Here is a 26,605-nt window from a genome sequence, read left to right as displayed (position 1 = left end):
GGTGTTTTCTCGACCAATAACTAAATTACATTAGTCCAGTGTTCGATACGAATTTAATAACGGATTGATGCTATTGTCCCTTGTGCTCGATAAATCAGAGCTGCTGTACTTGCACGTCCGTCAAAAGCGACTCACTTACAGCTCAAATTCATATTACCGAGCAAGACATTGGTGGCTTGGGCATTGCGGGAATAAATATCTTGGTACAGAGAAATGACAAATTTTCGTATAAAAATTACTATATTGAACATGACCACAAAACATATTTACCACATTTCGGTGTACGTTTTCGAGTTCTTTGATATTATGCGTTTTGCATATAACACAAATCTAGTTGAATAGGATGTGTCTAGCAAACATCGCCCAAGTTTTTTATGTGACGAGGAGAGTTTTGTGTAGATCATCTAATATTTTACAGTGCGCGCGTTGGATAGTGCGAAAGGGATCAAGCATTAATCAACCGGGCGATATACTGACACTGTGTATGCGTTTCAGTTATTCGTCACTAATTCGGACGATGAAGCATTGAACCCGGTGTTCAACGTATCAATACCGAAATTGTTGTTTCATCGTTAGCCTTAGTTGTTACAAACGATTGATTTGTAAAATTGTACCAGTTGTTAGTTTTGATTATTGTAAACGATTGCATTAGTAATCTATTTCCTTACATCTGCACAATACACGGTTGGATTGTGCCAACATGGGTCAATTTCCAATAAACTATAAGTAAGACATACGAATCTGGTTTTTCAAATCGAAGTGCTAATAATGATGCTTCAATAATGTTTGCTGATGTCATATTACCCTTTAACACGGCACAGGAGGAGGTATACGTGAAACTAATGATCATGATCGGACGGTCAAATCTCGGGTTGCAAATCCATGTGGTAATAAGTATGTACGTAAAGAATTTACCGAATCACAATGTTTTACATTAAAAGACATGGGTTCGCTTGCGAGAAATTAACTCTCAGTCTATCATTGATCAGACATTGAAATCTCGTATACTCCATACATAATCCAGTGGTTCTTAACCTATAATGTTGAGCGGAATACTTACGCTATTCTGCAAGGCTTCGCGGAGCTCCAAATTTTCTCTGAATCATAAAAACAAAAATCTGAAACAATGTACAACTATAAATAGTCATCTAATAGATTACTGGTACACGAAATAAACTGTACATCAACAGAGTGTTAAAAAACGAACCTATTTAAATGTATTTTTCACCCTAAGCGAAAACATTATTATGAATATGTATTGTAAATCAGTGTGGCTTCTGCTGTTCCGATTCAGATACCAGTTCAAAGGTGTGAGGTTTCACCGTGGAAAGTGTCACCGTAATGTTCGGTCTAAACGCAATCGCGTGATACCACTTGCTTAATTGCAAATGAGCTTTATTGAAGATCGATTTGTAATTTCAGAAGGTCGCGGTTAAGATTTCGAATCTCAACGTCTCCTGAACATGCCACTGCACACGGCATACCATCGCAACAGTTACAACCATTGATCGGGCCTAATTGCCCGCTTCTAAATATGTCCAAGACGGGCGCCTCATCACAAATCAATGTATGAGTTGAGTGTCTGTCTTGGCCTCCGCGGAACATTTGAGATTGGCTCCTGGAATCCCTAGTGTTCCGTACAACAGCGGATGAGAACCACTGTATTATAACCTTTTCACCGATCTACTATATACTCACAGGGCTATTCGGCGCCAGTCATTTTGACGTCGGGACATATCAATAGCGAACGTTTCGGCCGACATGTGGCGGTTATTTAATAGCAAGATTTTATCGCCGTCGATCATTTTAGCAGTGCACTTCGCGGAGTCGCATGTCGCCAGGAAAGTTATATGTCTTGCTGTCTCCTAGCTTGGAAACACCCAGGGACGAAATTACCGGTTCCGAATACTCGCGCACCCCTAGGCTAAAGCCTGCAAACGGCCGCATACAATATTAGCATTCCGCTCTATCACAATTGCTAATACGTTCTGATTAATTGCTGTATGTTAAGCATATTTTGTATTGCCGTGCTGATTACTATATAATGACCAGCACGTTAGCTTAAATCTACTCGCGGCCTTTGTGTAAACTGACGTCCATGATATTTTTTGAAACTACATCACGCACCACTTACTTTTCGAATGATTTATTTTACTCATATTTGCCGGTATAGTTATTTGCGTTATTGCTATACCATAACACCCATTGTCCGCATAAAAACACATTTTAATTTAATAATATATGCAACTGTTTCTTCGTCACAAGCTTTCTTTATCCAGGAAATGACATTATTCTCACAACACGTCAGAGATCGTGTCCACGCTCAATTATAGTCGATTCTGAGTCTTGGCTGGACAGGGGCGGTCATTTTGTGAGTCTGATATGGGAAAATAAAGTAGGCTACTTGACAGGCCGGATTTCCTTAGCGATACAATAATCGCATATATATCCATCTATAATAGGAATAAATTGTATTTAACTTGAAGCATAAAACATAAAGACCAAAATCAGTATTCAATGAATTTATCAACGTAATATACTTGAAAGCTGTTGAAGTCAATGAGTCATCTGTGGTTTTATCAACGTTGTCCACAAGTTCTTTGAACTCTGGTTGCATGTATTGTCTGATGTACCGACATTTGTCGATTAGTAAAGACTACACGTGAACATCAGTCAGATCAGGGGTGGGCAAACTACGGCCCGCGGGCCGCATGCGGCCCTCCACACCGTTCTGAGCGTCCCGCGAGAGTTCAAATAAAATTCTTAAAAATATTGATAAAATGCGTACTAAAAATCGAAATAATGCTGGGACTTGATTAAATTTTTCTTAGTATATTTCACCATGATAATTCTAAGGCAGTGGCTCTCAAACTGGGGGCGCATCCCCTTGGAGGGGTGTGAAAGCGTCTGAAGATGGGCGCAAAGCTGAGCTCAACTGAAAAAAATTTTACTCTATATTTTAGTCTGAACTTCGTATTTAAAAATCTGTCATCCACAGTCGTATCCTTCCATGCAATATAACTATCCGTTAGGTTTGCTAGCATCGGTTGCGTTTTGAGATATGACGATAAGGGGGGCGCGAACTCTTTTACCATCATAAGGGGTGGGGTGGCGTGTCTTAAGTTTGAGAACCACTGTACTAAGGTGAATACTTCCTATATCATTTTTCTCATTCATTTCTGGCGCGACATCCCGATCTCAAGGCCCCCGCAGGTTAAAAGGTTTCAACTGCTAAACAACATCACATAAATCCTAAACGAGATTGACATAATTCGGATCACTAGTGTGATTTCAGATTGGCCAATCCAATTTTTATTATTTTAGTGGTGTGCTTTTAAAAAACGACTCGCGATGCCTTAGGTAGATTCATTCTGTGTATGCGCAGAATTAGGGTATTTATATTTTATCTACACATAGTAGAAGCGTGTTTGAAGCTAACATGGTTATGATGCTGTCAGCATTGTGTGTCCTGGAACTGATCCAAAAGTGGAATTAGCAAATCTATGAACGGATCGCTGCTCACAGATTTGAATTTCAATCCTGTTCTAAGAATCGGGACAACCTACTTTCATCTCTATAGTTTTGACAAATTGGTTATTGAGGTCGACCAGCCTATATGAAATCTCGCCACTGTTTCTGACGCGTGTACGATATCATCAAAGCAATGTTTAGATTCTTTTAAATAAGCATATATATTATCTCCTTGTTCTCATTATAAAATCAAATACCAATATCGCGTTTTGGTTCGTAAGCCCAATTTTATATAGTTCGACCCACGAATGGATTCAGATATTGAATGCGGCTCGCGAGCTCAAAAGTTTGCCCACCCCTGAGTTAGATTGTCTTGTAGTTAATGTTCATGGTCGAAAATGTTTGCTCGCAAATGTAGACCCGAACTAAACAATAGTTTGATAGCCATCATTTTCAGATTGCCCAGCTTGGCTTCATTCAGTGCTTTCAGATTGGACGCTCTCTTTCAGGGCAGGGTCACAGATCAATTACCTCAAGCTGTAAATCACAGGGCATCTTCTCGGAGTAAATTGTAAAGGGTGCTGACGAGATATCAAACTTGGCAGAAAATTTCTGAAAGTCCCTAAAGTGATTCACCTCTGTATTCTGGTTATTGCTCTGAGTGTAGTCCGAATTTCATTTTCGAGAACTCTATCGTCAACAGCCAAAACCTTCCATGCCATCAAACTAACCGTTGGGGTTGCTAGCATTCTGTTTACACTTTTTATTATTTTGTGATATCACGATAAGTGGGCGCGAATTTTTTTCACTATCATAAAGGGAGCGTGTTGTAAAAATTTTGAGAACCACTGGCTGGTGCATATATCATATTGGTGTAGGCCTATTTCTCAGTTATCATCATCTGGGGTACCATAGTTCAGTGTTGGGATCAAGTCACTACCTTCGAGTCACGAGTCATTTCGAGTCATTGCACATTTCGACTCGATTCAAGTCAAGTCAATCGATTTTCCAAGGTGACTCGAGTCAAGTCAAGTCACTCGCTTTTTGGAGGTGACTCCAATCAAGTCGAATCAAGTCAAGTCAGGTCACGAGTCAAGTCACAATTCAGGTCAAATTGAATTTTCGAAGTATGAGTGATGATTCAAAGTCATTACATTTTGCTGGATGTGTGTAAGACATACGTATTGGTCATATAACTTGAATTAAATACCAAGTATAAAGTCAAATATATATACAAAGAGCCGTTGTATGGCTCACACAAACGTAGAGCAGCTAATAAAATACGTGAGCCAAAATAGAGGATCGAATACGAAGCGTCGAGAAGTTGAAACAAATTGATATCGCATAATACACTACCCATCTACACATCCGTGAGAATATAAACGCATAAACAATAATCGTTCGAATCAAATCATACAAGGGGATGATTGGTTAAGGTGGGCACTGCGCGATGTAAGCACAGAGCCGTCCAAGAAACATATACGTTGCTATTAGATTATTCTACTGCTAGCACATGAACGTATGCTGTAGTCATTTCGTTTTCGGTCAATTTATTTGTGATGTAACAAGGGGGATCAGTGAAAGGTACAATCAGTGTATGACTGGTTTCTCTCAGAAGTCACGCCAGCGTATCGCGAATAATCCGAACATAAACAAGATACAGCGATTTAATCGACACCGTTTACTTGATGACTTGAAATTGACTCGTAAATTTTGCTACGAGTCACGAGTAGGGCTGGGCACAATGATTCGAGTACTCGAATCTGAATCGAGTATTAATTTTAATGATTCGAGTCGAGTAGTAAAATACGATTTTTTCGAGTACTGAAATTATAAGCTTCTCGCCACGGAAAGTTAATTTATCAACGATAATTATAGTTTCGATACTAATTTTCACTGGTGAAGCCTTGAAACGTTGATTGGCGATATCGTAGCATACGAAACATATGGTACGAAGCTACGAAGGTTACTGGACGTAGCACATTTCCGAAGTCATGATTATCCCACAGCATTGTCACCAAGTGGAACGAAATCGGTATGGTCGAAAAAACACCAAATTATCATTTATGAGATGGATAAAAGGCATTATATTCCTTGTGGGGGCATAAACGGTACAATGGGTACATATTTGAACTTTGACGTATTACATTCTTTTATGACCTCATAACGAGTGATACTCGATTACTCGACTCGACTCGAAGCATATTACGTGATTCAGAATCGAATCACACAGGTACTCGATTTTGCCCAGCCCTAGTCACGAGTCAATCCACATTTCTGAAGCGCCGAGTCAAGTCAAGTCATTTTTGCAAAGTAACTCGAGTCAAGTCAAGTCATACGAAAAAGTTTACTAGAGTCAAGTCATGACTCGAGTGATCCCAACACTGCCATAGTTTCGAGTGATGGATAGTGTGACTGTGTCAGCAGGACCGAAAAAGCACTTCGTCAGCCCCCAATTTGTCTTGGGCTCTCATAGAGTAATTAATTAACCAAACGTCCGGGGTTATCGCCCCTCCAGACTCCAAATTTATCGCCTACTAACTTGAAGACACGACTTCACTGCCATCAATTCACACAGTATGTGTATGGTGCCTGTGTATTTCATGATCACGCAGTGCACGAAGATATTTTCAAATTCATTACTGAATTTTGTGAATAAATCAATCTTCACCCGAGGTTTTCTCGCCGCCTTTGTTTTTGACATCGCATTTCGCAGAGTCACATGTTGGTCAGAAGTTCATAAGTCTGAGGGTGTCGTGGCGTGGTAATGGCCGTTAAATGAAGTTTAATAATTCCACTAAAAATACTCTCTAATTTATGTGTATTTGCGAAATAATTTTGGACCCCTTTCGAGGTCGCCCACACATTATGGGTTTGGGGTGCGGCTGTTACGGCCCTGTCTGTGACAGCTATTATAATTTGACGTAGTATGCAAGTAGTGGGTGATTGTGGCAGACTGTTGCCGCGGACCACATGGTCATGTAAGGCCGAGGACTGTCTACGGGCCGCTCAAAATTCCGTCGCGGCCCGAGTCCGACCCATGGGCCTTATATATATATATATATATTGCTCTTCCGTGGTCGAGAGTATCATCAAGACCGAGATCATTTGTTCACACTCCGCTGCCAAGACAGGGATCTAGCTAGATTAACTTTCTGCTTCGTTCGGATCAAGGTGACCTTTTCACATGCTGGATTACGTGGCCGGACTGTCCGCGTATGAAAGGATTTTCACACAAACCACGAAAAATACCGCCTGTATTCTATTGCGGTGAATGGATTGGATACTTTATGTAGGCTACTCTGGATTGCAGTTTCGTTTCTGCATGGATACTTTTAACCTGCTTACTATACTGATTAATTAGTATATTGTCCCTAGTATAGGGTTACCATATTTTTGTTTTACAAATTCCGGACGCTCTTCAGCGCCCACTAGCGGATTTCAAAATGAGGTGAGAGCGCATTGTCGATCGATATGACGTCACACCAGCAACGCTTTGTCTATCGACTAGAGGTGGTCGCGATCCGGTTCAGGAGTATGTGGTTGTGTATTGTATGTTGTAACCTGGGCAGTAGTTACATATTGCAGCCCCATCCCACCCAAATAAACACTGTTCTTGGGCCCATCGTAAGGAATTGGATGCAACTTCTGGGGGTTTACTATATGCATCTGGTCGTTAAATGATTTGAATGAATTGTGTCAATAATATTGGCTTTTCCATATATTACTGTATAATTTTAATGCTCTCTCCGTTCACATAATCAGAGTCAACGGTAGAATAGAGCTGATGTAGGATGATGACTTCGAAAATGCAAGGGGCGTAATTGTACATCGTTAAGTCATGTTAATGTCACGCCGATAAGATTATTTATCAGTCTAATGCGGGTGTACACTTCACCACTGAGCTATAAACACCGCACATCCGGTGTTTGCCAACCTTTTATGGCGCGAATCCATTTCCTATTTGAAAATGTGCCGTGACCCAGCTCAAAATTTGATGAGCTGATTACTAATTAAAGGTCGGCACATTTGCCCAGACTTACTCACAGCCAATTTTGGAAGCTAATTACGTTCAACATCTTCGCGAACCCCAGAATAAATGCAAACTACCCCCAGGTTTTAAGCCAACATCTTTGAATAAAGCATCCAAACGACATAACGACGACTCTATGAATACCGCTATCTTTGTAATTGCGATTACAATTAGACTTCTTTTTGTAAATGAATGTTATTTTTTATTTATTTTTTGATCGCAGTTTTTGCGAGGGCGGTAGTCCCCATATTAAAACCAATATATATGATACTAAATCGCGCGCAGCGCGAAGAAAACTTTCATGTAGCAAAAATCTGCCCAAAAATAGTCTTGTTTAGGTTAATTTACGAAAAAAAAAAGATATGAGCTTACTTCAAGCCTTCAAAATTCCGGACATTTAGGCATATTTTAGAAATTCTTCCCGGACGCAGTTTAACAGTGAAATTCCGGACATGTCCGGGAAATTCCGGACGTATGGCAACCCTATACCCTAGTAGCCTATAGCTAGTCAATCCCACCAGTTTCAGTCTTCTTTGTTGGTAATCCGGTCTGACGCAATATTATTAACGTTAGTTATCTGAAGTAACCACTACATACATGATACATTAGCAGTGGTTTTAGCTACTGAAATGGCATCAAATTGTAGACTAAATACAACTAAATACCACTTAAAAACCTGTCGAGTATCACCAGTGACTAGTGGTATTAGTACCACCGTTTGAGAACCACTCTTCTATCAATACTATAGCCTATCATACTATACTATAATATAAATATCAGCGTATGCAGGTCTTTTGAAATGATGTCCATCTATATCCATCGATGTAGTCAAGTAGCAGTACGAGGAATCCGCATCACGCAAAATACAGAGCCGAACGTGAGTGTCCGTCCACTGTTGACACATAGCATTACCGGCTCACCGGTAGTTTACCTGTAAGGAGAAATTCCCATCCTATTGATTACTATGCCACCGAGAACCGACCCTTTAATCTTCATAGTGGTGGTCAGGCACCATACTTCCGTTATAGTAGTGACGCTTTAAAATGACTCTTCAACTGATCTGATACCTAGTTTGCCAGATTCGCATTCCTCATATGACGTTTTTTCCTATTTTGAAAAAGGGACTTTCATTCTCGAGAAAATAGCCTCCGATAGCATCCGGTTAATTGACATTTTCGTAATAGTCAGTGGTAGGAAATATTCGTCTCCGTGACCTCAGAAAATCGGGGCACAACGCCATGGGGGTGGCGATCCCTTGTCGATTATCGCCATCGGTCGTCGAGTTCATCAATTCACGAAGCAAGCTTTTATATGTACGCAACGTGACTTATACTATTAACTGTGAAAGTGTATACCCTGAACGTAAGTAATCCTTATTACAGTCATTGTAATTATGTTGAAAAACTTTATATCGCATGGCGCACAAGACCGGAAACGGCGATAGGCGACACTCCCGTTCTTTCAATAATGATAATAGTATTTGGGCACAGTACTTTCTCAGCTATATGATTAACAGATGTTTCATCGGCAATATGTGATGATTTTGTACGGTCGAGGTGTTGTGAATTGGATTTCAAATCAATTACACGCGTAAATATCGCCAATGACTGACGATCATGTGCGTTACATCAATTCAGATTGCTCATTTGCTCAAGCATAAGAGCCTTCATGAGAAACTGCGATGCTGTCATAGTACGTATTTGTTTATATAACTGCGAATTGGATAGTCAATTTCAAGTGTGCTAGAGCCGTGAGCTCTGGAGCAGGAGTCGCTATTACAACCTGAATGAACCGTCGGTAGGAGTAAGAGTCGTGATTTGCAACCTTCTGAGAGTCTATAGCTGAGTCGCATAAAAAAATTTGTACGTGTGCTGTGCAAGTTATTAGTCCAGCTAAATCAGCTTTCTACTGAAGATATTGTAGCTTCCATAACGCAACAGCAGCTGCAGCCGGAATTGATAATACATTAACAAACGAACAACCGAACAAAAATATGCGCGTGCGAATATATGTATACCGTATACCCGCTAGCGATCTGTAACCTATTTACGTTGTACTTAGCTACTTACGTATAGCAATTATACAACAGTAGTAGGCCTAATAATAAAGTCAGTTTATGAAACGATTATTACCAATTTCTTCTGGCAACAATCTTAAACTAACGCCATTGATACTAGTTACTGATTACGCCTATAGAAAGGTAAATAATTAGTAAATACAGCAATTAACCAAGAATAAATAAATAAAAAACAGAGCAAGGCTTGGTGAATGCACGCACGGCTCGATACTACTATATAACGATTTTATGCTATCGTTACAGCGAGGTCGAGGTTGCCGTTTCATATCTTTAACGAATACGGTTTAGCCGTCTTCCTCAGCAAGAAAATATACCGAAGGTGCGTCCTTGTTTGTCAAGTTTTACCAGCATCACCGCCATAACCGGTTGTTTCATTTTTGGCGAGAGTGCTTCGACACTGTGACCTATTATGACTATAATGAAAATCAGATGCACTTCATGAAAAGCAAGCAAAATGTGATTTAGGTCGGTAAATACTTGATGCTTAGTAAACATGCACGCAGTGCCAATTATATATGCAAACAAGATATTGCAGCAATCTTAGCACGCAATCTGAGTGCACAATTTTAACAATAGAATGTTGGTCAAGTGATCAGGGTAGTGTAATTTCACCGAAACAGGCCTCGACAATTCACATCGTCATTAATGTTCTCGACAAACAATAACATATCGGCGTGCCGTACCCGTCGTGTCGAACAGAGAGTCTTGGCTACATTAGGCCGAGTTCCCCTTGGACGTATTTGACCTCCTTACGAGTACGATCGATTACACTGGTCAACAAAATGATAAAAATTGGCAGAAAATCTAAGCGTCGTTTCTGGGGATCTCAAGGCTGCTGGTTGCGAATATCACATTAGTTTTGCCTATTGATTCTAGTTTAGAAGATACGTATACCCCTAAGAAGACCAAATATTTACCCCCATTTCACCTGGTAGGAAGGATATCATAGATTTTTAACTTTTATACTGCGCATAAATAGGTAATTGACTATGAACAAACCTCATATCGTCCTCAGTTATTCAATAAATATTAACGTGGTCTGATGCGAGATCTTTGTTTGTCAAAAAAACAGTCTTTCAAGCCTGAAAATTGTACTTTTACAGGAAAGAAATAGCCTATATTTTTTTTCCTTTACCAATTGGTCATCCTACCAAGATGAAAGAGGATTATAGAGCTAATCAAATATTTCCTTGCAAAGCTTAACTACAATACTCATATTTGTCTCATATCTTTTGACATTTATATGGAAAATTTTCTGCTGAGCCAACAAAGTGGGAATACCTACTACTAGGGCTGGGCAAAATCGAGTACCTGAGTGATTCGATTCTGAATCACGTATTATGCTTCGAGTCGAGTCGAGTATTCGAGTATCACTCATTATGACATCACACCAGATTCTACTACGTCAAAGTTCAAGTATGTACCTTTTATGCCGACACAAAGAATAAAATGCCTGTTATCCGTCATGTCAAAGATAATTTGATATTTTTTCGACCCTACCGGTTTCATTGCACTTGTTGACAATGTTGTGGGATGATCATGACTTCGCAAACGTGTTATTTCCAGTAACGTTCGTAGCTTTGTACTATGTCTCGCATGCTGGAACGCGGCTAATCAAGGTTTCCAGGTTTCCTCAGTGGAAAATAGTATCAAAACTATAATTCTCGTTAGTAAATTAACTTTCAATTGCGAGTAGCGTATAATTTCAGTACTCGAAAAAATCGTCTTTTACTACTCGACTCGAATCATTAAAATTAATACTCGATTCAGATTCGAGTACTCGAATCATTTTGCCCAGCCCTACCTACTACCCAGTATCCCTATCAAACGAGATGCTTAAAACTGGTATCTTTGATGGACCTCACTGCATGGAATTCCATCTAGGATCTAGTAAATAAAACTTTTTGGAATATTACAAAGCACCCAACTACAAACTGTTGATCCCCGAATTGAAATCTGCACATGGAAAACTTTGAGCACACATGAGCATTAAAGTTCATATCATGTTCAGTCATCTTGGTATATTTCCTGATCATCTCGGTGGTTAGAGTGAAGAGCAAGGGGAATGTTCCACCAAGACATCGAAATAACAGAGGAAAGAGCTTGGGGTTTGAGATGAACTTTTTTATGGCAGACTATTACTGGAACGTTTCGAGTGACTGCACTAACTTGCATACAAGCGAAAATCATGCGAAAAACATTTTTTTCGATGAATTATGGTCAAACTGATTATTTCGAATTTACAATAGGTAGTTGTCATAAAACTGATTTAATTAATGCAACGTTATTTGTGTAGTTAGGTAGATACGTATATATATGATTGGAGTTTAGTTATGTACATGATATCCGTGAAAGTCTCCAACTATGATAAATTTAATACCTCAAAATATAATGATGTTGCTATAATTTGGATTTAAAACAGTCTTTAGTGGGTAAACTTTACTATACGATTGCGCCGTTTTTTTATGTAGCCCATACGGCGAAAATATGAGATTATAGTCAAAATAGCCCTCCAGAACCAGAGCCAATTTGAAAAAAAAACCAAGGTCATATTCGGAATCAGTGCCCTTCGGAACCCTAAAGACCACTCTTACTTTGTCTGCCTAAAATATGTGTTGACCGGTGTTATTGCACGATAAATTGCTAGCGGATTTATTTGTACTCGGACAATTCGAGACGTGAACAATAACCTTTACAAATATTGGCTTAAGATCAATAAAGTGATCATATAGGGGAGATGTGGTACCGATGGATCACTGGGACCGAAAATACTTTGGAAATTCTCTATGATAATTCCATGATTACACTCCGTGAACTTGTCTACAATTGCTTGCTGGCAAAATCTTTCCTCACATACAAAAAAATTCGACGTGCGCGAGCTATGGGGTCTCTCACAGATGTTTTTTGTTTTGGGGGGTGTAAAGTAAATTTATATCGACATATACATTTTTCTTTGTAACCTTCAACACGAACAAACCAGCAATCATTTTTATTGTGAAGTGCAGGGCTTGTATCAGGCTATATAATGGCACCTATTATTTTTTTCAGTATTTTCCTTGAGTGGAATTTTTTCGATTCATATATAAAATTCGTAGGGTGGGGACCGATGATACCATAGCCAAATCAAGCAAAATAATCAAGCATACTAATCATAAAACAAATGAAACATGCCTACGTACAGAAAATCTTTATGTAATAATTGCATATGATGTTTTATCGCTATAACGAGGTGTTTGGAAGTCACACTGTCGATTTTCGGGCAATATGTATGTACCCTCAAATTTATAAATCCGAGCCTAAATCGAAACGTGATTTTATGACAACATTTGAGTTAATATATATTCTATTTCTTGACGGTTGCGATCAAACATTCTTCTTTGGCTTACTATAGCTCAGATTATAATACTGAGCAAGAACAGTTGTCACATCTGAGGCATTTAGGGTATATGTGTCCTAGGTCCCCGGGTCGTGTGCCATTGGACCCACCGGGTGGGGACCGATGGCACGTTCGAACAACAAATTTTGAACGTCCATAAATATTTTTTGAAAATACGGATATTCGTGTATATGTGCGCGATAGGTAGAGCTTATATCAAAGTGCTGAACCAGCAAAAGACCTGCTGTTTTCGGCTGAACATTTTGGGGCCAGCGATCATTTTCTAATTTTTGATCCATCGGTACCACATCTCCCCTACTCTTAGGAAGCTTCACTATATTGAATTTACTTTCGCTTACAATTACACGATATAGCTATCCTCAATGGAGAGCAGAAGCTAGCGTCGATTTAGTGAAAGCGAAGTCTACGGCAGTCTGAAGTGTAAGGCCACCCATATCTTTTACTATATGATTATATTCTTCCCGTATAGTGATTGCTGGAGAAAATTTGAAATTAATGCAATACGTACATTACATTAATGATTACCATGCATTGAGCTTATATACGTGTAGAGTCGTTAGATTGCGGAGCGGCTAGCTGCTGTTTGTCATTAAGTTTCATAGCATAGGTGTTGACAGGATGAAGGAGCGGAACAAAATTGGGGAGGAGCGGTAAACAATGACGTATAGTAAAGATGAAGACACACTAAATAAGTCTTGGTTATGTCACTCTTTGGGAATATCAATAGTGCAAGTCAGATATATAGGTGCTTCCCTTGTTTTAGCCTATGTTTTATTTTCATACCACAACAACAGGATCATTACATGTCGGTGGTAGCGAATTGTGCTTATTCAACCAATCAATTATTGACATCGACGAAATGATTATGAAGAATATGTAATGTAAAAAATCTACCGAACGTATAGGGATCTATGTTAGGGTTACCATATTTCTGCAACCCAAATTCCGGACACTTTTTAGCGCCCACTAGTGGACTTCAGAATTAGTGATGACGTCACACTAGCAAAGCTTTGCTCATAGACCAGAGGTGGTCACGATCCGGTTCAGGAGTATGTGGCTGTGTGTTGTGTAACCGGGACCGAAAGCACATGTTTTCAGCCCCTTCCCGCCCAAATAAACACACTATAGGGTCATCGATGCAACTTCTGGGGGGGCGGGGGGGGGGGGGTGTTTGTTATATGAATCTGGTTTCTATATGAATGAATTCTGTCAATGATATTTGTTGTTCCATATATTACTATATATAGATACTACTCTCCGCCCAGATGATCACAGATAGTGGGTGGAGGCGGGGCCGTAACAGCACTTCGTCACCCCCCCCCCCAAACGTTGGTCTTGGGCCCCTCATAGGGTGATAACCGGACTTATGGTGGGCTTCGCCCCCCAGACCCCCTCAGGCTCTACGCTATTTCGGCTACTTATCATCTAGCTAGATTAAGTGTGAGTAACATTGTCTCGTCTAACGGCGCGAAGCGTGAAAAATTCGTATAATTTAAGATTGAATGGGTCAATATGATCGAGAATTGCATATATATTGCTATCAATTTTAATCCTCTCTCTGCTCACGTATTAAGATTTACCGGTAGAGCGGAATGAGGTGGGTTTGAAAAGGTAGGACCACTCAATAATAATAATAATTAAACATATCCGGGCGTATACCTGTATGAAGGGACGAAACAGCACTTCGTCAGGCCCCAAAAGAACTTGGGTCTTGGGCTCCCGTGATAAACCGACTCTCCCCCCTCCATCACGTAGTTCGCTTTTACCACGTAATTAGTAGTACTATTTAGTGAGCACGCGCCAAGCGCGAAAATTTTCAATGATCGATAATAATATCGGTCAATAAGATCGAGAATTGCATATATATTGCTATCAATTTCTTGTCCTCTCTGCTCGCGTAATCAGATTTGCCGGTAGAGCTGAAAGAGGTGTCTTGGAAACTGTAACGCCCGTTAATAATAATTAAACATTTTCGGGCTGGCGGACCCGTTGGTATGACTTCGTTACATTGTTATTTCGTGACCTCCGCAATATTAAAAAATGCTGAATCGCATAAACGTACCGCTAAACTATAGCACGCACACGATTTGAAATTGGTATTTCTTCACTGACATATAATTTTTCCGTGCGGGATGGTATTTGTCTTGTAAGGTTCAGATTGCCAAGACAGGAACATTCAGCACCAGTCATTTAGGCGCCTAAGGACAATTAAACTTATATGTATCGGCATAAGCGCAGTACTTTTCGGCCAAGGTTTTCTCGCTGCCGATCGTTCTGGCACACCTCTTGGAGTCGCATGTTAAATTTCCCAAAACTTTATATCTCGGTGTGACGTGGTGCGGTAATAGCCAACGCCGATATGCCCATTTTTATAAATCTTGCGTATTTTTTCTTGGGTGAAGAGTACCCAATAATCAAGATATCCGGCTACGAGAAATGGCGCGGAGCGCGAATTTTTTTTTTGAAAAAGCTGCATAAATTTTCAAAAAATACTATATAATTTATGCTAATTTACGAAATAATTTTGCCCCCCCCCCAGATCAAAATTTGAAGAGCTGATTACTAAAAGAAGTCAGCACCTTTGCCCAGACTTATTCACGGGCTATTTTGTAATCTGATTACGTTCAACATATTCGAAAACCCCAGAATAAAGGCAAACGACCCTCCCCCCCCCGCGTTTGGAACCACTATCTTTGAATAAAGCATTTAAACGGCCTTAACGATATCTAGAAATATACCGTTCTCCTATAATTGCGATTACAATTAGGCTTATTCCAGTGATGAAGGTTGTTTTTATTTATATTTTATTTCAGTTTTTGCGAGGGTGGTAGACACCATATTAAATTCAATAAATGTAATAGTAAATCGCGCGCAGTGCGAAGAAAAATATCATGCATCAACATAAATATTCCCAAAAAATATTGTTTTGAATCTGATTTACGAAAAAAATTATGAGCCTGCGTCAAGTCTTCAAAATTCCGGACATTTGGCATATTTTAGAAATTCCTCCCGGACGCTAGTTTGAACAGTGAAATTCCGGACATGTTCGGGAAATTCCGGACGTATGGCAACCCTAATCTATCTTGATTTTATATGTTTATGTTGTCATGGAAACCAAATCCGTCCGACTAGTGTGTTAGCTAGAACTTGATTTTGAGATACTATCTGTAGAGAGTATATAGAAACCGGTCTTTCACCCTGAGCAATATCGCTGTAGCCCTAGTGTTCAGTTCAGTTTATTAAGAATTTTCCTCAATTCAAAACACCACAAGACTGCGATGCAATAAAAGAATGGAAGGTTTCGAAACGTAGTTTTTGAAATCAGACACCCACCCGAGCCTAGGCAATGTACAGAGCAGACATGCACAATGCACATGCACATTGCACACTGAATGAAAATTAAAATAGGATAACACAATAACACAAGCGATAAAATGAGATGGCATGTGACGGAAGGCGAGATCGATATGTCAAGTCGTGGCCCGGTAAACTGAAGTACTAACTAGTATTTATTCAGTAGAAATTGCTTGTATTATGACTTGAATGTGGACATGCTCGATGACTGTTGGGTAGCCGACGAGATACTGTTCCACAAGTCAGGACCTGCATGTTTGATACTTTGATAGAGCGACGATCTTTCCTGTCGGCCTTATGATGGTTAGATGACGAGAATTATTATTATTATTACTAATTCAAGGCATTTTCAGTGGCGCTTATAGCCTTTTTAGGCCTTCTGTGACTTGGAGTCGACTTTTATCAAAATACACCAGTCAAGACTGTGTCATCAAAAAGAGTTTGTGTATCATCTAAAAATAGTACATTGAACGCTCTCGCACAATTCAATTGTATATTGAAGTTTTGTACCTCCAAGAAGCTGTTCAAATTTCTCGTTTACGCATATCTTATATCTGTAGAACACCGAATCTTTCGAGCAGTGATTGGTTGGACGCACAACCTGCCCCCCTTGTGACTCTGGCTATGATACAAAAACCTAATGTTGTAGTTTTTGCAGTGGCTTGAGTGAGCTAGCAGCCCCTTCCCCCAGCAGAGGAATGCCATATTATAACTTCGAACGTAATATGGATTTAAACAGTATCAGTTGCGCCTTAAGACTACACACTACATTGTGCCGTTTAGCCAAGACCGTAAAGGCGTAAGCTTATTGTTCCTTGCAAGTCCTCAGCGAAATTGTTGGCAAAAGACGGATGCCATTGATTTTAGGAAATAATTATAGAATTTGATTGTTCCAGATGATACATTTCGTGATGCCTAAAAAGTCCGCATGTATGGGCCTATGCTTGATGAACATTGTGACATATTGTGGCCTGAGTCATTGCTTGGTATCGTGTATATCAGGATATTACTTTACAGAAATGTGAAGTTGGAATTAACAATATGAGTTCACGTCACATCCTAGGTTCGTGTTCACGTTCGCGTTCACAAGGCACATTACAAAATGTTCGTGTTCACACGAATGATAATCTTCAGGGGCTCGCACCATCGCTATTGTTTTGAAATATTTTGTGTGCAATGCCGTAACAATTTATGAATTCTCTCAAATTATTACCAACTCGCGTGCCAAACAATTTTCGATGTTTGGTTTTCGAGGTGTGACGTTTCTATAGGCTGTAGGCCGGTCTCCTGATCCATTCGCTACAGCCTGGTCCTACGTTGTTGGAGTATCGTTATTTACAACATCATAACAATAAGAATGACTTACGGGCCCAGAAGGAAATCAGTGCCAGTTGCAAGTCATCAAAATTAATTTTTCACTTCTTGACCATTACAATTTCATTACGCTCTGTGACCAATGACCATGCTGCGGGTTGCTCGCGGAAATGTCGTTTCCAATATTAATCGTACCCTGGTCCGGTACGTTACGATAAATCGAGGTTTCAAGGCTCCTGCGATAGGAGGAGAGAATTGAAAGTATATTTCTCGGTAACAAAAAACTTTTTTTTTTGTCAGGAACGGATAAATTCGTTATTCAAAATAATCGACTCTTACTACGTAATTCGAATTATCTCTCGACTTGGATTCGATTAATCGAAGCGTTGTGTTAAGCCATAGTTGTGGACACTGGCTCTATTGTCTGAACTCAGCAGTTGCGGCCACAAAATCGTTTTATTACACACACAGTTCTACGTTCAGCATTCGAGGGTCACCAATGTAAACGTTCCTTCATAGTACTACTCAACGTTATGAAGCTGCTCGTTACTTGCAAAACAAATAAGGTCATAGATGTGATTGACAAATCCGAAATCAAGGCTGAGGTGGAGAAAGTATTCGAAAATGAAATTCGAAACCGCCCAATCACTATTCAGTATTACGTGAAGAAGTTTGACGATTTTGTTGGTTTGGAATTCGCCGACGTAGAAGATGGTGGAAAAATGAAACTCATAGTGCAAGACAGTATAGATCTCGGTAAGTAATGCTGACACCAAATGATTGATTCGTTAGTGATATCGTATTTTTATAAAACTAGAAGGCCGACGATCCCCTGACGAAACACCCGGGAGAGCAACGGTCGTGGATAAAGACAAAACCGAAGGTTGGTTATTGATACGAATGAAATTGTATCGCTTTCAATTCGAAAGCCTCACTGTGTTGCGATTTTATTATGGAATCATGTGAGATTAGTCATACTATTATGCAACGTATTGTTGACTGATATGCAGAGGTGACCCCGCATGTGTATATGCTGTATAGTCTGCGTGGCTACTCGTGTAGTAAAAATAGAAGTATCAATTTCCAAGACATGTCAAAACCACTTCAAGTGGAAGTCAATATTGAACGGTCTGAAAATTTCTCAAGTTAGTTAATTTCGAGTAAGATTTGGTCAATTAGCATTACGACCAGGGACTCCGAACCTGTGGGCATTTTCAGGTGGGGCATAGAAAAATAGGAAATTATCATCTCTAGTAAGTCTACTTAACTATAACAAAAGAAAATGCATGCTTTCGCTTCTGAAGACAACGCAGCGCAGTGTCTTGGACATTCAGTATGACGTGCGACCTGCCTTTTATATCGCGAAACCAGCATTTAAGACATTTTCAGAGTAAAAACAAGCTCAACCAGTACATTATACTGAAGATGTAATAGCTAATTATTACAGTATCATTTACGTTGTGGATTGTATTTATAGCAGTTTATCATTCTGATTACCTTTTACTGTTTAAACGTCAGTTTTATTAATTATAGTAACCCTTCCTAACTTTATCAAGAGGCTTAAGGGGCCATTAAGGGGCCGAAGTGTAGAAAAGGTTGGGTACCCACGAATTAGGCAGCGGCAGCGCACCCCAGTCATTCCCTATACTCTTAACGAAAAGAGTATGTATTCACACCCTAAAGAACTGAAAAGGGGATCAGTCTACTTTGTGCACGTTGGCCATCTCTACAATGTGGACTATTTCGCAGCGATGCCGACTCTAAGTATTCACCAGGCGAAGCGGCTTGATAGGATAAAGAGGCGGCCTCAAGATAAGACGTTGATTTCGAATCACAATTTGGAACACTCTCAGTATGACGAACAAAGTTCAGTTTAATAGAGCATGGTGTTGCAATGAAAGACCCGCAAAATGCACGTTCTCCTTTACGTTGCCCCAGTTCGCTCGTATTAACCACTTCCGAAATAATGAAAGACTAATAAAACAGATTTCATGCCGCAACCTACAAAAACCTCCCTTCGCATATATCTTCTGATTATATTTGGTCAATTGGTCAAATGTTCGATTTGACGGATTTAATGAAAGTTTCGTGGCATTTTCGTGATTTCCATCGTCTCAGTTTGCTCATTTCCGTGAAGTCTTTTTGCATACATACAATAGCATTGCACGCTGCACATTGGTAGGCCTATGCTCAAAAGAGGTGATTTCTCATCGACATAGCCTACATAGTCGACATACACATGCACCATGCACGTACCCCCGAAAAGGGTGGTATACGAAAACAGAAGCTAAGTCAGAATTAAATCACGGTCCTAAATTCTACGTTCCTACGTGCATATCTTCATACGTTCCTACACATGCATAATTTGGATTAAGCTGTTGTACTCGATTTATACCTCGGTATAAGTCAGAGATAGATTCTGGTTTCGATGCCATCCATTCACACCCGTGTAACAAGGGTGGTACACGGGTGGAAATACACAAGCCTTTCGCTTTCAACTCACCAAACCTATCGTAATTCGAACGCAACACCCACAAGGCCTTACCTTTATTATCATGCTCCTGATTTCAAGCCCCTCTGTGTTCACAATTATCGATGCAAAGCATTCGCACCACGTGCATACACGAGATTACAGCCATGGACCTATACGAGTCCAAATTATTGAAGGTGGCATATACCGCGCGTTTGATTAATATCCGCCATTGGGGCAGAGACGGACCCGAATTGATGCTGTATCAGACTTCCTAGTATTCAATTTGGCGGTCTAGAAACGGCGCAGAAATCTTGAACAACCGAAAAACTTTTCAGCGAGAAATCCCCTACCGACACATGTGAGTTCATTTTTCTTTGGATTAGTATTTTGGAATGACGCCGGGGGAAAACACCATACAATTTGGATTTGAAGTATAGATCTGGATTTTGTGCGCTGACTGCATTTATGGTGATGGTACCGACTGCCCATATTGTGCACAAAATGACACAAAACCCACCCCACATTTATATCTAATAACTAGGTCAGTGGAAAGGTGATTTGGGTGCAGCTTGGCTCTGTAAACATACTCACGTTTTACAACGTTGTTCTGCACGTTAGGCACCACGACAGCGGTCAAAGATGATCAGAAGATTGACAACAACGTTATTGCCAGCGTGATAAATGAGCTCACTATCAACCAAGGTGGAAGTCCTGCAAATGAAAGTGAGTATATTCGGATAATTTTTCACCTGCTGAGCGTTCTTTTACTTAACGTGGGACGGATTTTGATCAGACTTTTACGCCTCCTAACGCCGTGTTGGCCTAGGCCAGGGGTGTCAAACTCAACTGATGTCGCGGGCCGGATTAAGCACTTCAGACCACTCGCGGGCCGCACCAAAATTCCTCAAAATCCATGCTCTTATTTTTCATTTGAATACTTCATTAACCAGCGTATCTACACAATAGTATATTACATTATATTGCGGATCATGGGGGTTCTATTCTAGCTGCAACTTTTATTCGCAAACAGTGGAATTGACAATAATACGATGATTTCGCGGCTGAAAAGTTATAGACCGAAAAAACAGTGGCTCTAACGATGATATAAGTTGGCATACTTCTATGTTCCCTTCGTTTCAGTGATATATTGGCATCAACACTGCGTATGCGTTGGGAGGAATGCAAAATATTTAACTATAAACGCGGACGTTGGAATTTGCTTCATATTATTATATTGCGATTCAGGTTTCTCTCGAGGCTTTAGACCTCTATTATATTTTCCATGTAACTTGCATATCACGGTTCTTGGCGCTTTCGCTTCTGTGAATAACTAGTTTTTGGTCAGTGAAACGAATTCTTGCCTTCTCGGAATTGGGTGTCAATGCCAGCGACTGCTCCTAATGGTGACTAGAAACCACAACACCGCAGTCGGGTGGTTACAATGGGGCCTATGAACGTACTCGACATGTGCTATCTTGAAGGGCTATTCAATGGAAGTATTTCTTAATAAAAATCTCAACATTTGTTAGAAATGTGCTGGATAATACACGCATGTTTCAATCTACTCAGAATAGCTTCGAGGGTCGGATGAAGTTTCCGGGCGGGCCGGATGCGGCCTGCGGGCCATATGTTTGACACCCCTGGCCTAGACGATGGTCATGGTGAGGTCATAACGGTTCTGTGATGTCAGGTCATTGTTGAGTTATTTTGCTAATCATATTCAAATATAGCTTGCTGCTATTGCATGGAGCACGGTTGAATTACCAAACTCATTTAATGAGTGTAGTGCAGACTGTAAACTCTTCCAAAATGTATTTACCCAGGTAAAATAACTCCATACGATATATCATTCAAGACTTGATATTTACAGTCGCACCACACCGCTACCACGGCCGTTATCATTTAGTGGTGCTTCCATCACTACAATTAGTCAATAATGATGATTACGGACAACAGTGTATTCATTTTTGGACAATGGTCATCGTAATCTTACTCACCTAATATGCCATAGAAGTATAATCAACGTGCGGCTGTGAATAAAACAATGAATTAGCGGTCATGCTTCAGAATGTTGCGGGGTTGTAGAATTGACGATGAATTGTTTGTTAACTGTTGATTCTATTTATGAAGCACATAGCAATTATAATATTCGTGACTTCGTTAATCTGCTACATTGTAAACTATAATTGTTGCGCCATATTTGCCACATTGTTGAAACCAAATGAGAATCAATAACACCTGGCTATCCTGACTCAGTCTTAATAAGATTGGAATAAAACAATATAGAATCCGTTCTGTCATCAGATGCCATAAAACAGGTGATAAATATGTTCGCATTCATTAATTATAGCATTCTAATATCTCTGTAACAGAAATCAATGATGAAGATCTGATAAAGACTGTCAATAAAAATACCATGAAGATGACCTCAGACCGCATACTTGAAGATTTCGAGGATGAAAAGCTTCATGAGCCTGATTTTGTAGTTCATCCTCAGATGCTGAAGGTTGACGTCAACAACTATTACAAAGGATGTCATGGATTGGAATTAACAGAAGATAGCTCTAGCGTTGGCGGATCTCAAGATGAAGATGCCCAAAACCAATTAATAACTGAGAAAGTTGGGTTTCGGCAACAACAAGAAAACAAAGATAAAGTGATAGAAGTCAAAAACTTCATGGCGACTATATGGCCGGAAACGACATTAGTTGCAGATGACGAAGTTGGCTTTATCGCTATTGTCGCATCAGCGGGTTCAGGAAAAACCACTCTCACTAAAAGAATTGCTCGACAAGCACTTGATGTTTCTTCTGGAAATGAAAACAAGCTGTTTCGCAAACATAGAATGGTCCATTATGTTGAATTGAAGGATATCCAGGAAGAGAAGTCTATCAAACCATCCACATTTCTATTTGGCGGTCTCTACAACAGTGAAGCTGAGCAAGACCAGGCTTTCGAATGGTTGGTTAAAAATCAAACAGAAGCAATTTTAATTTTTGATGGTCTTGATCAAGCCAGATGGGAGTTTGATCAAAACACTCTCCGCAAAATGAAAAAGTATGACAAAACTAACACCTCAACGATCATGTACAACATACTAGCTCGCAATATTCTGCGTCATGTTAAAATTGTAATTGCTTCGCGTGAATTCAAGGTCTCCGAGTTGCCGGCATTGGCCCGACCCAAGGGTATCATCGAGCTAAACGGTCTCTCTCTAGAAGACGCACGAAGTCTATTCATCTTTATACTCGGAGATAATGGTGCTCGACTCTGGGCAAAAATTGAAATTATGTCACCGCGTTTACTCCAATTGGTATCTGTGCCAGTCTTCCTGATTCTAACGGCAATTGTGATGGGGCGAGACCCAAGCAGACCTCCTCCTACTACAGTCACAGAACTGTACAGCCGGATCATATCAAATCTTGAAAGCGTAGAAAACATCCGAGAACGCGATAATATTTTGGGGATAATCAACAAATTGAAAGCGATGGCATTTCAGGGCACGGAGAAAGGAAGAGTAGTATTCGTTAAGACAGACTTGGAGCGGTTTGGACTTTCCAGGGTGGAAGTTCGAGATTTAATGACGAAAGTTCCGAACAAGAAACTTCTCAGCCGCCATTTGATGGCAGGCGATTTCAAATTCTTCTTCTGTCATCAAAGTATGCAGGAATTTCTTGCAGCGAGTTATGTAGCAGAAATGGAATTCGACGTATTCTGTCGATTCTCTAACGAGGATCTCCACAATAGCCGCCGGTCTGTGGTTCGAAGATTCGTAGCAGGAATAGTCTTCTCCAAATCGACCTACGGGCTTCATAAAGGTCACATATTTTCTTACACTAAGTCACCTCATGCAGTAATGCTCGTTAGAGAGTAATAAAAAACTTGTACATGGTGACGGAATATCATAACGCACTATGAAATGAGGGCCATAATCTTTGTTATGATTTCAATCAATATATGCATTCAATTAATGCAATAAAAGATATATTCAGGCATTAATCGTTACGTGAAGAATGTAGCCTACTTACTTCTTCATTTTACCTGATTGTAAGTTTCTTTTCGCTGCACGGTTGTCATGCCGAATTTGCGAACTACAAAAGCGTTTTAATAGTTAGTTATCCCGCAACTGCTGTAACATGTTTTTCCAGTGAAGTTGGTTAATTTCCTGAAAACAGAAGTCATAAGTTCTATGCCTATGTTGCAATGTCTGAATTGAAACTTGATCGCAGGTACTTCCGAAGATAACAAATGCTATGTAACAAGTCACGATGTTATTTTGCAAGTAGCCACTGTAGATGTTGCTATTTTCAATTTGCCAATGTTTTGTTAATTCCAGTCCGAACTATGAGCTGAATTTGGCGTGTAGGTAGATTTAAAAGCAACCTTCAATCAGCTAACTAATAGCACCTAAGGGAAACTTTTAAATAACCCGTTGTATAATTTTGACCCAAAGCTGCGTGGCAAGTATATTCCTACTCGCCACATTTGGTGGCACAATGGATATAGAGGTTTCCACATAGGCTTCCAAAACTGAGGCATGGTTTTCACTATGTTGGCTAGACAGTCTATTCTACTTTAGCAATTACATCAATTGAACTCGTTTGTCGCATTATAGTGTCCGATCAGAGCAAGAAACAAGAAGTTCTTTCCCAATCTTTTCTTTCACACCTCGAGACCACGGACGATAGTTCCACCCGCATGGCAATATATACCGTGATTTACGAATCAGACAACGACGACACTACAAAGTATCTCTCCGTGATTGATGTGTCTGGAATCTCAATAAGTCGCGATGAAGCTCATATCATCGGATCACTGATTGCAAGAAGTACAGAGCTCGAATATTTGAATTTATGCGATTGCCGTTTCGACGATCACGGCTTACAGGTCATCGCAAAATATCTGAAAGATCGCATTCAGGTTAGAATTGACTTTGAATTTTCTTGGTGAAATTTCATTTTCTGATATCTTCTGTAATATAATAAGCAGAGCAAATTTTCGTGCTTTGTAAGTAGTAGGCTAATGACATGGCAGTACGATTTTGTATGGTGACGATAAGGTCGACGTCGAGAAATGTATATATCTCAGTCAATGGTCAAGTGACGACATAGCGCAGTAGTATGATCCACGACTGCAATACCAGTGGGTTGCGGGTTCGAGTCCGAGGGAGGTCGACCCCAAAATCCCTACCCAAGTGTTGGAGGTTTGTCTAGGATCCTATACCCGCCACCTGATCCCCGCAAGTTGCAAGCTGTTGACCGAGTTACCCTCCTATTGTAACTATCGCGGGTTGAGGTTGCGATTTGATGGATTGAATTTAACGAGTCGTTTTGAATCCTTCCTGTCCTATCATTTTATCGCTATTGTGTTCTATTTTGAACCAAATGAAAAGAATAATTATTATGCGAAATTCTGTAATCTTCAGCAACTTGATATGACAAATATTCAGGTTCTCAAACTCACGATGACATCCAACCATGACGTGGAGTTGACGAACAGAGGAGATGCAATCAACATTAGTGGAAAGGGGATTTTTGGACATTTCGATATCGCCGTGAGACATCAAATACATATTTAGGCATCGGGAAAATAGAAACAGGTTATCTAGAGTTGCATTTAAAACAAAAATCAATTTAAAACAAACATGTTTAAAACAATGCCTTTGTTTAAATCATGTTTTTATTGTTTTGTTTGCTTGTTTTTAGCCGTGACGTCACGTACATTTAATTGTGACGTCACAGTGGATTAGCATTGGCAATTGAAAATATAGGGTAAATATGGCTCATTCGACGAAAAGCATACAGATCACTGTCATAAACAGATCAAAAATATCTTTGACCAGGACTACTACATCGTTATCCAGCATCTTTACGGTCGTCGATCATCATCATCAGAACACCCATTCCGTACCAATGATATATATCTACGTGCAAAATCTGTTGAACCGACGGCGATTTCGAATGTTCCAGCCACCCGACATCCTATACGTCGACTATTTTGGGTGCATATCGTCCGTAGGCTCATGTTTTTTTCGGACGTCTATACACAATTATGGTATAATTAGACTACGTTTGAAAAAAAATTGATCTTCTCAAAAAGGCATTTGTTTAAACACTGTTTAAAACATCTTTTAAACAAATTGTTTTAAAACGGCGTTTGTTTTAAATGCAACCCTATAAGGTTATCGCTCTATGGTGAACTGTGATGAGTCAGAATACCTATATCACACTCGCCAATAAATATTATTCGTTCCTTCCTCTTTTACAGGTGAATAAATTGCTATAAATTAAAAACCTTCAAGTCATCTCCATATCTTTTTATAGCACAGACCATAAACATTGCGTAACTAACAGATCTCACCCTCAACGGACAAATGCCGTAATGCTTTCAGGACACCGTACTCTTGACTATTTACAACTTGGTCCACTTCTAATACAAACATAGAACAACGGAAGAGCCGTATACGTGTTGCGTCATCACTGGGAC

The 26,605-nt window shown here is 39.9% G+C and overlaps 1 protein-coding gene and 1 long non-coding RNA gene across 2 annotated transcripts in view; one reads left to right on the top strand and one right to left on the bottom strand.

Moving 5' to 3' along the window:
* Window positions 1-3,421: 3,421 nt before the first annotated feature.
* On the bottom strand, window positions 3,422-24,739 carry LOC145448224 (uncharacterized). The gene is made up of 4 exons (XR_013917831.1): window positions 24,161-24,739; window positions 22,117-22,149; window positions 20,711-20,830; window positions 3,422-8,435 (listed from the first exon to the last, which is right to left on the bottom strand). It is a non-coding gene; the product is annotated as an uncharacterized LOC145448224 (long non-coding RNA).
* The window catches only part of LOC145448207 (uncharacterized), a 40,201-nt gene continuing 30,491 nt past the window's right edge, over window positions 16,896-26,605 (top strand). Inside the window, exons 1-6 of the mRNA XM_080326559.1 lie at window positions 16,896-18,402; window positions 18,464-18,529; window positions 20,738-20,842; window positions 22,492-23,937; window positions 24,735-25,039; window positions 25,569-25,673. Of these exons, the coding sequence (XP_080182685.1) occupies window positions 18,180-18,402; window positions 18,464-18,529; window positions 20,738-20,842; window positions 22,492-23,937; window positions 24,735-25,039; window positions 25,569-25,673 (2,250 nt within the window). The 5' untranslated portion in view covers window positions 16,896-18,179. The remainder of the gene's footprint in view (window positions 18,403-18,463; window positions 18,530-20,737; window positions 20,843-22,491; window positions 23,938-24,734; window positions 25,040-25,568; window positions 25,674-26,605) is intronic.

The sequence above is a fragment of the Botryllus schlosseri genome, chromosome 10 (assembly GCF_051294905.1).
Source record: "Botryllus schlosseri isolate E-star chromosome 10, Bs_hap1, whole genome shotgun sequence".
Classification (NCBI taxonomy): domain Eukaryota; kingdom Metazoa; phylum Chordata; class Ascidiacea; order Stolidobranchia; family Styelidae; genus Botryllus; species Botryllus schlosseri.
Note: the sequence above shows the minus strand (reverse complement) of the source record. Positions and strands in the feature narration are given on the sequence as shown.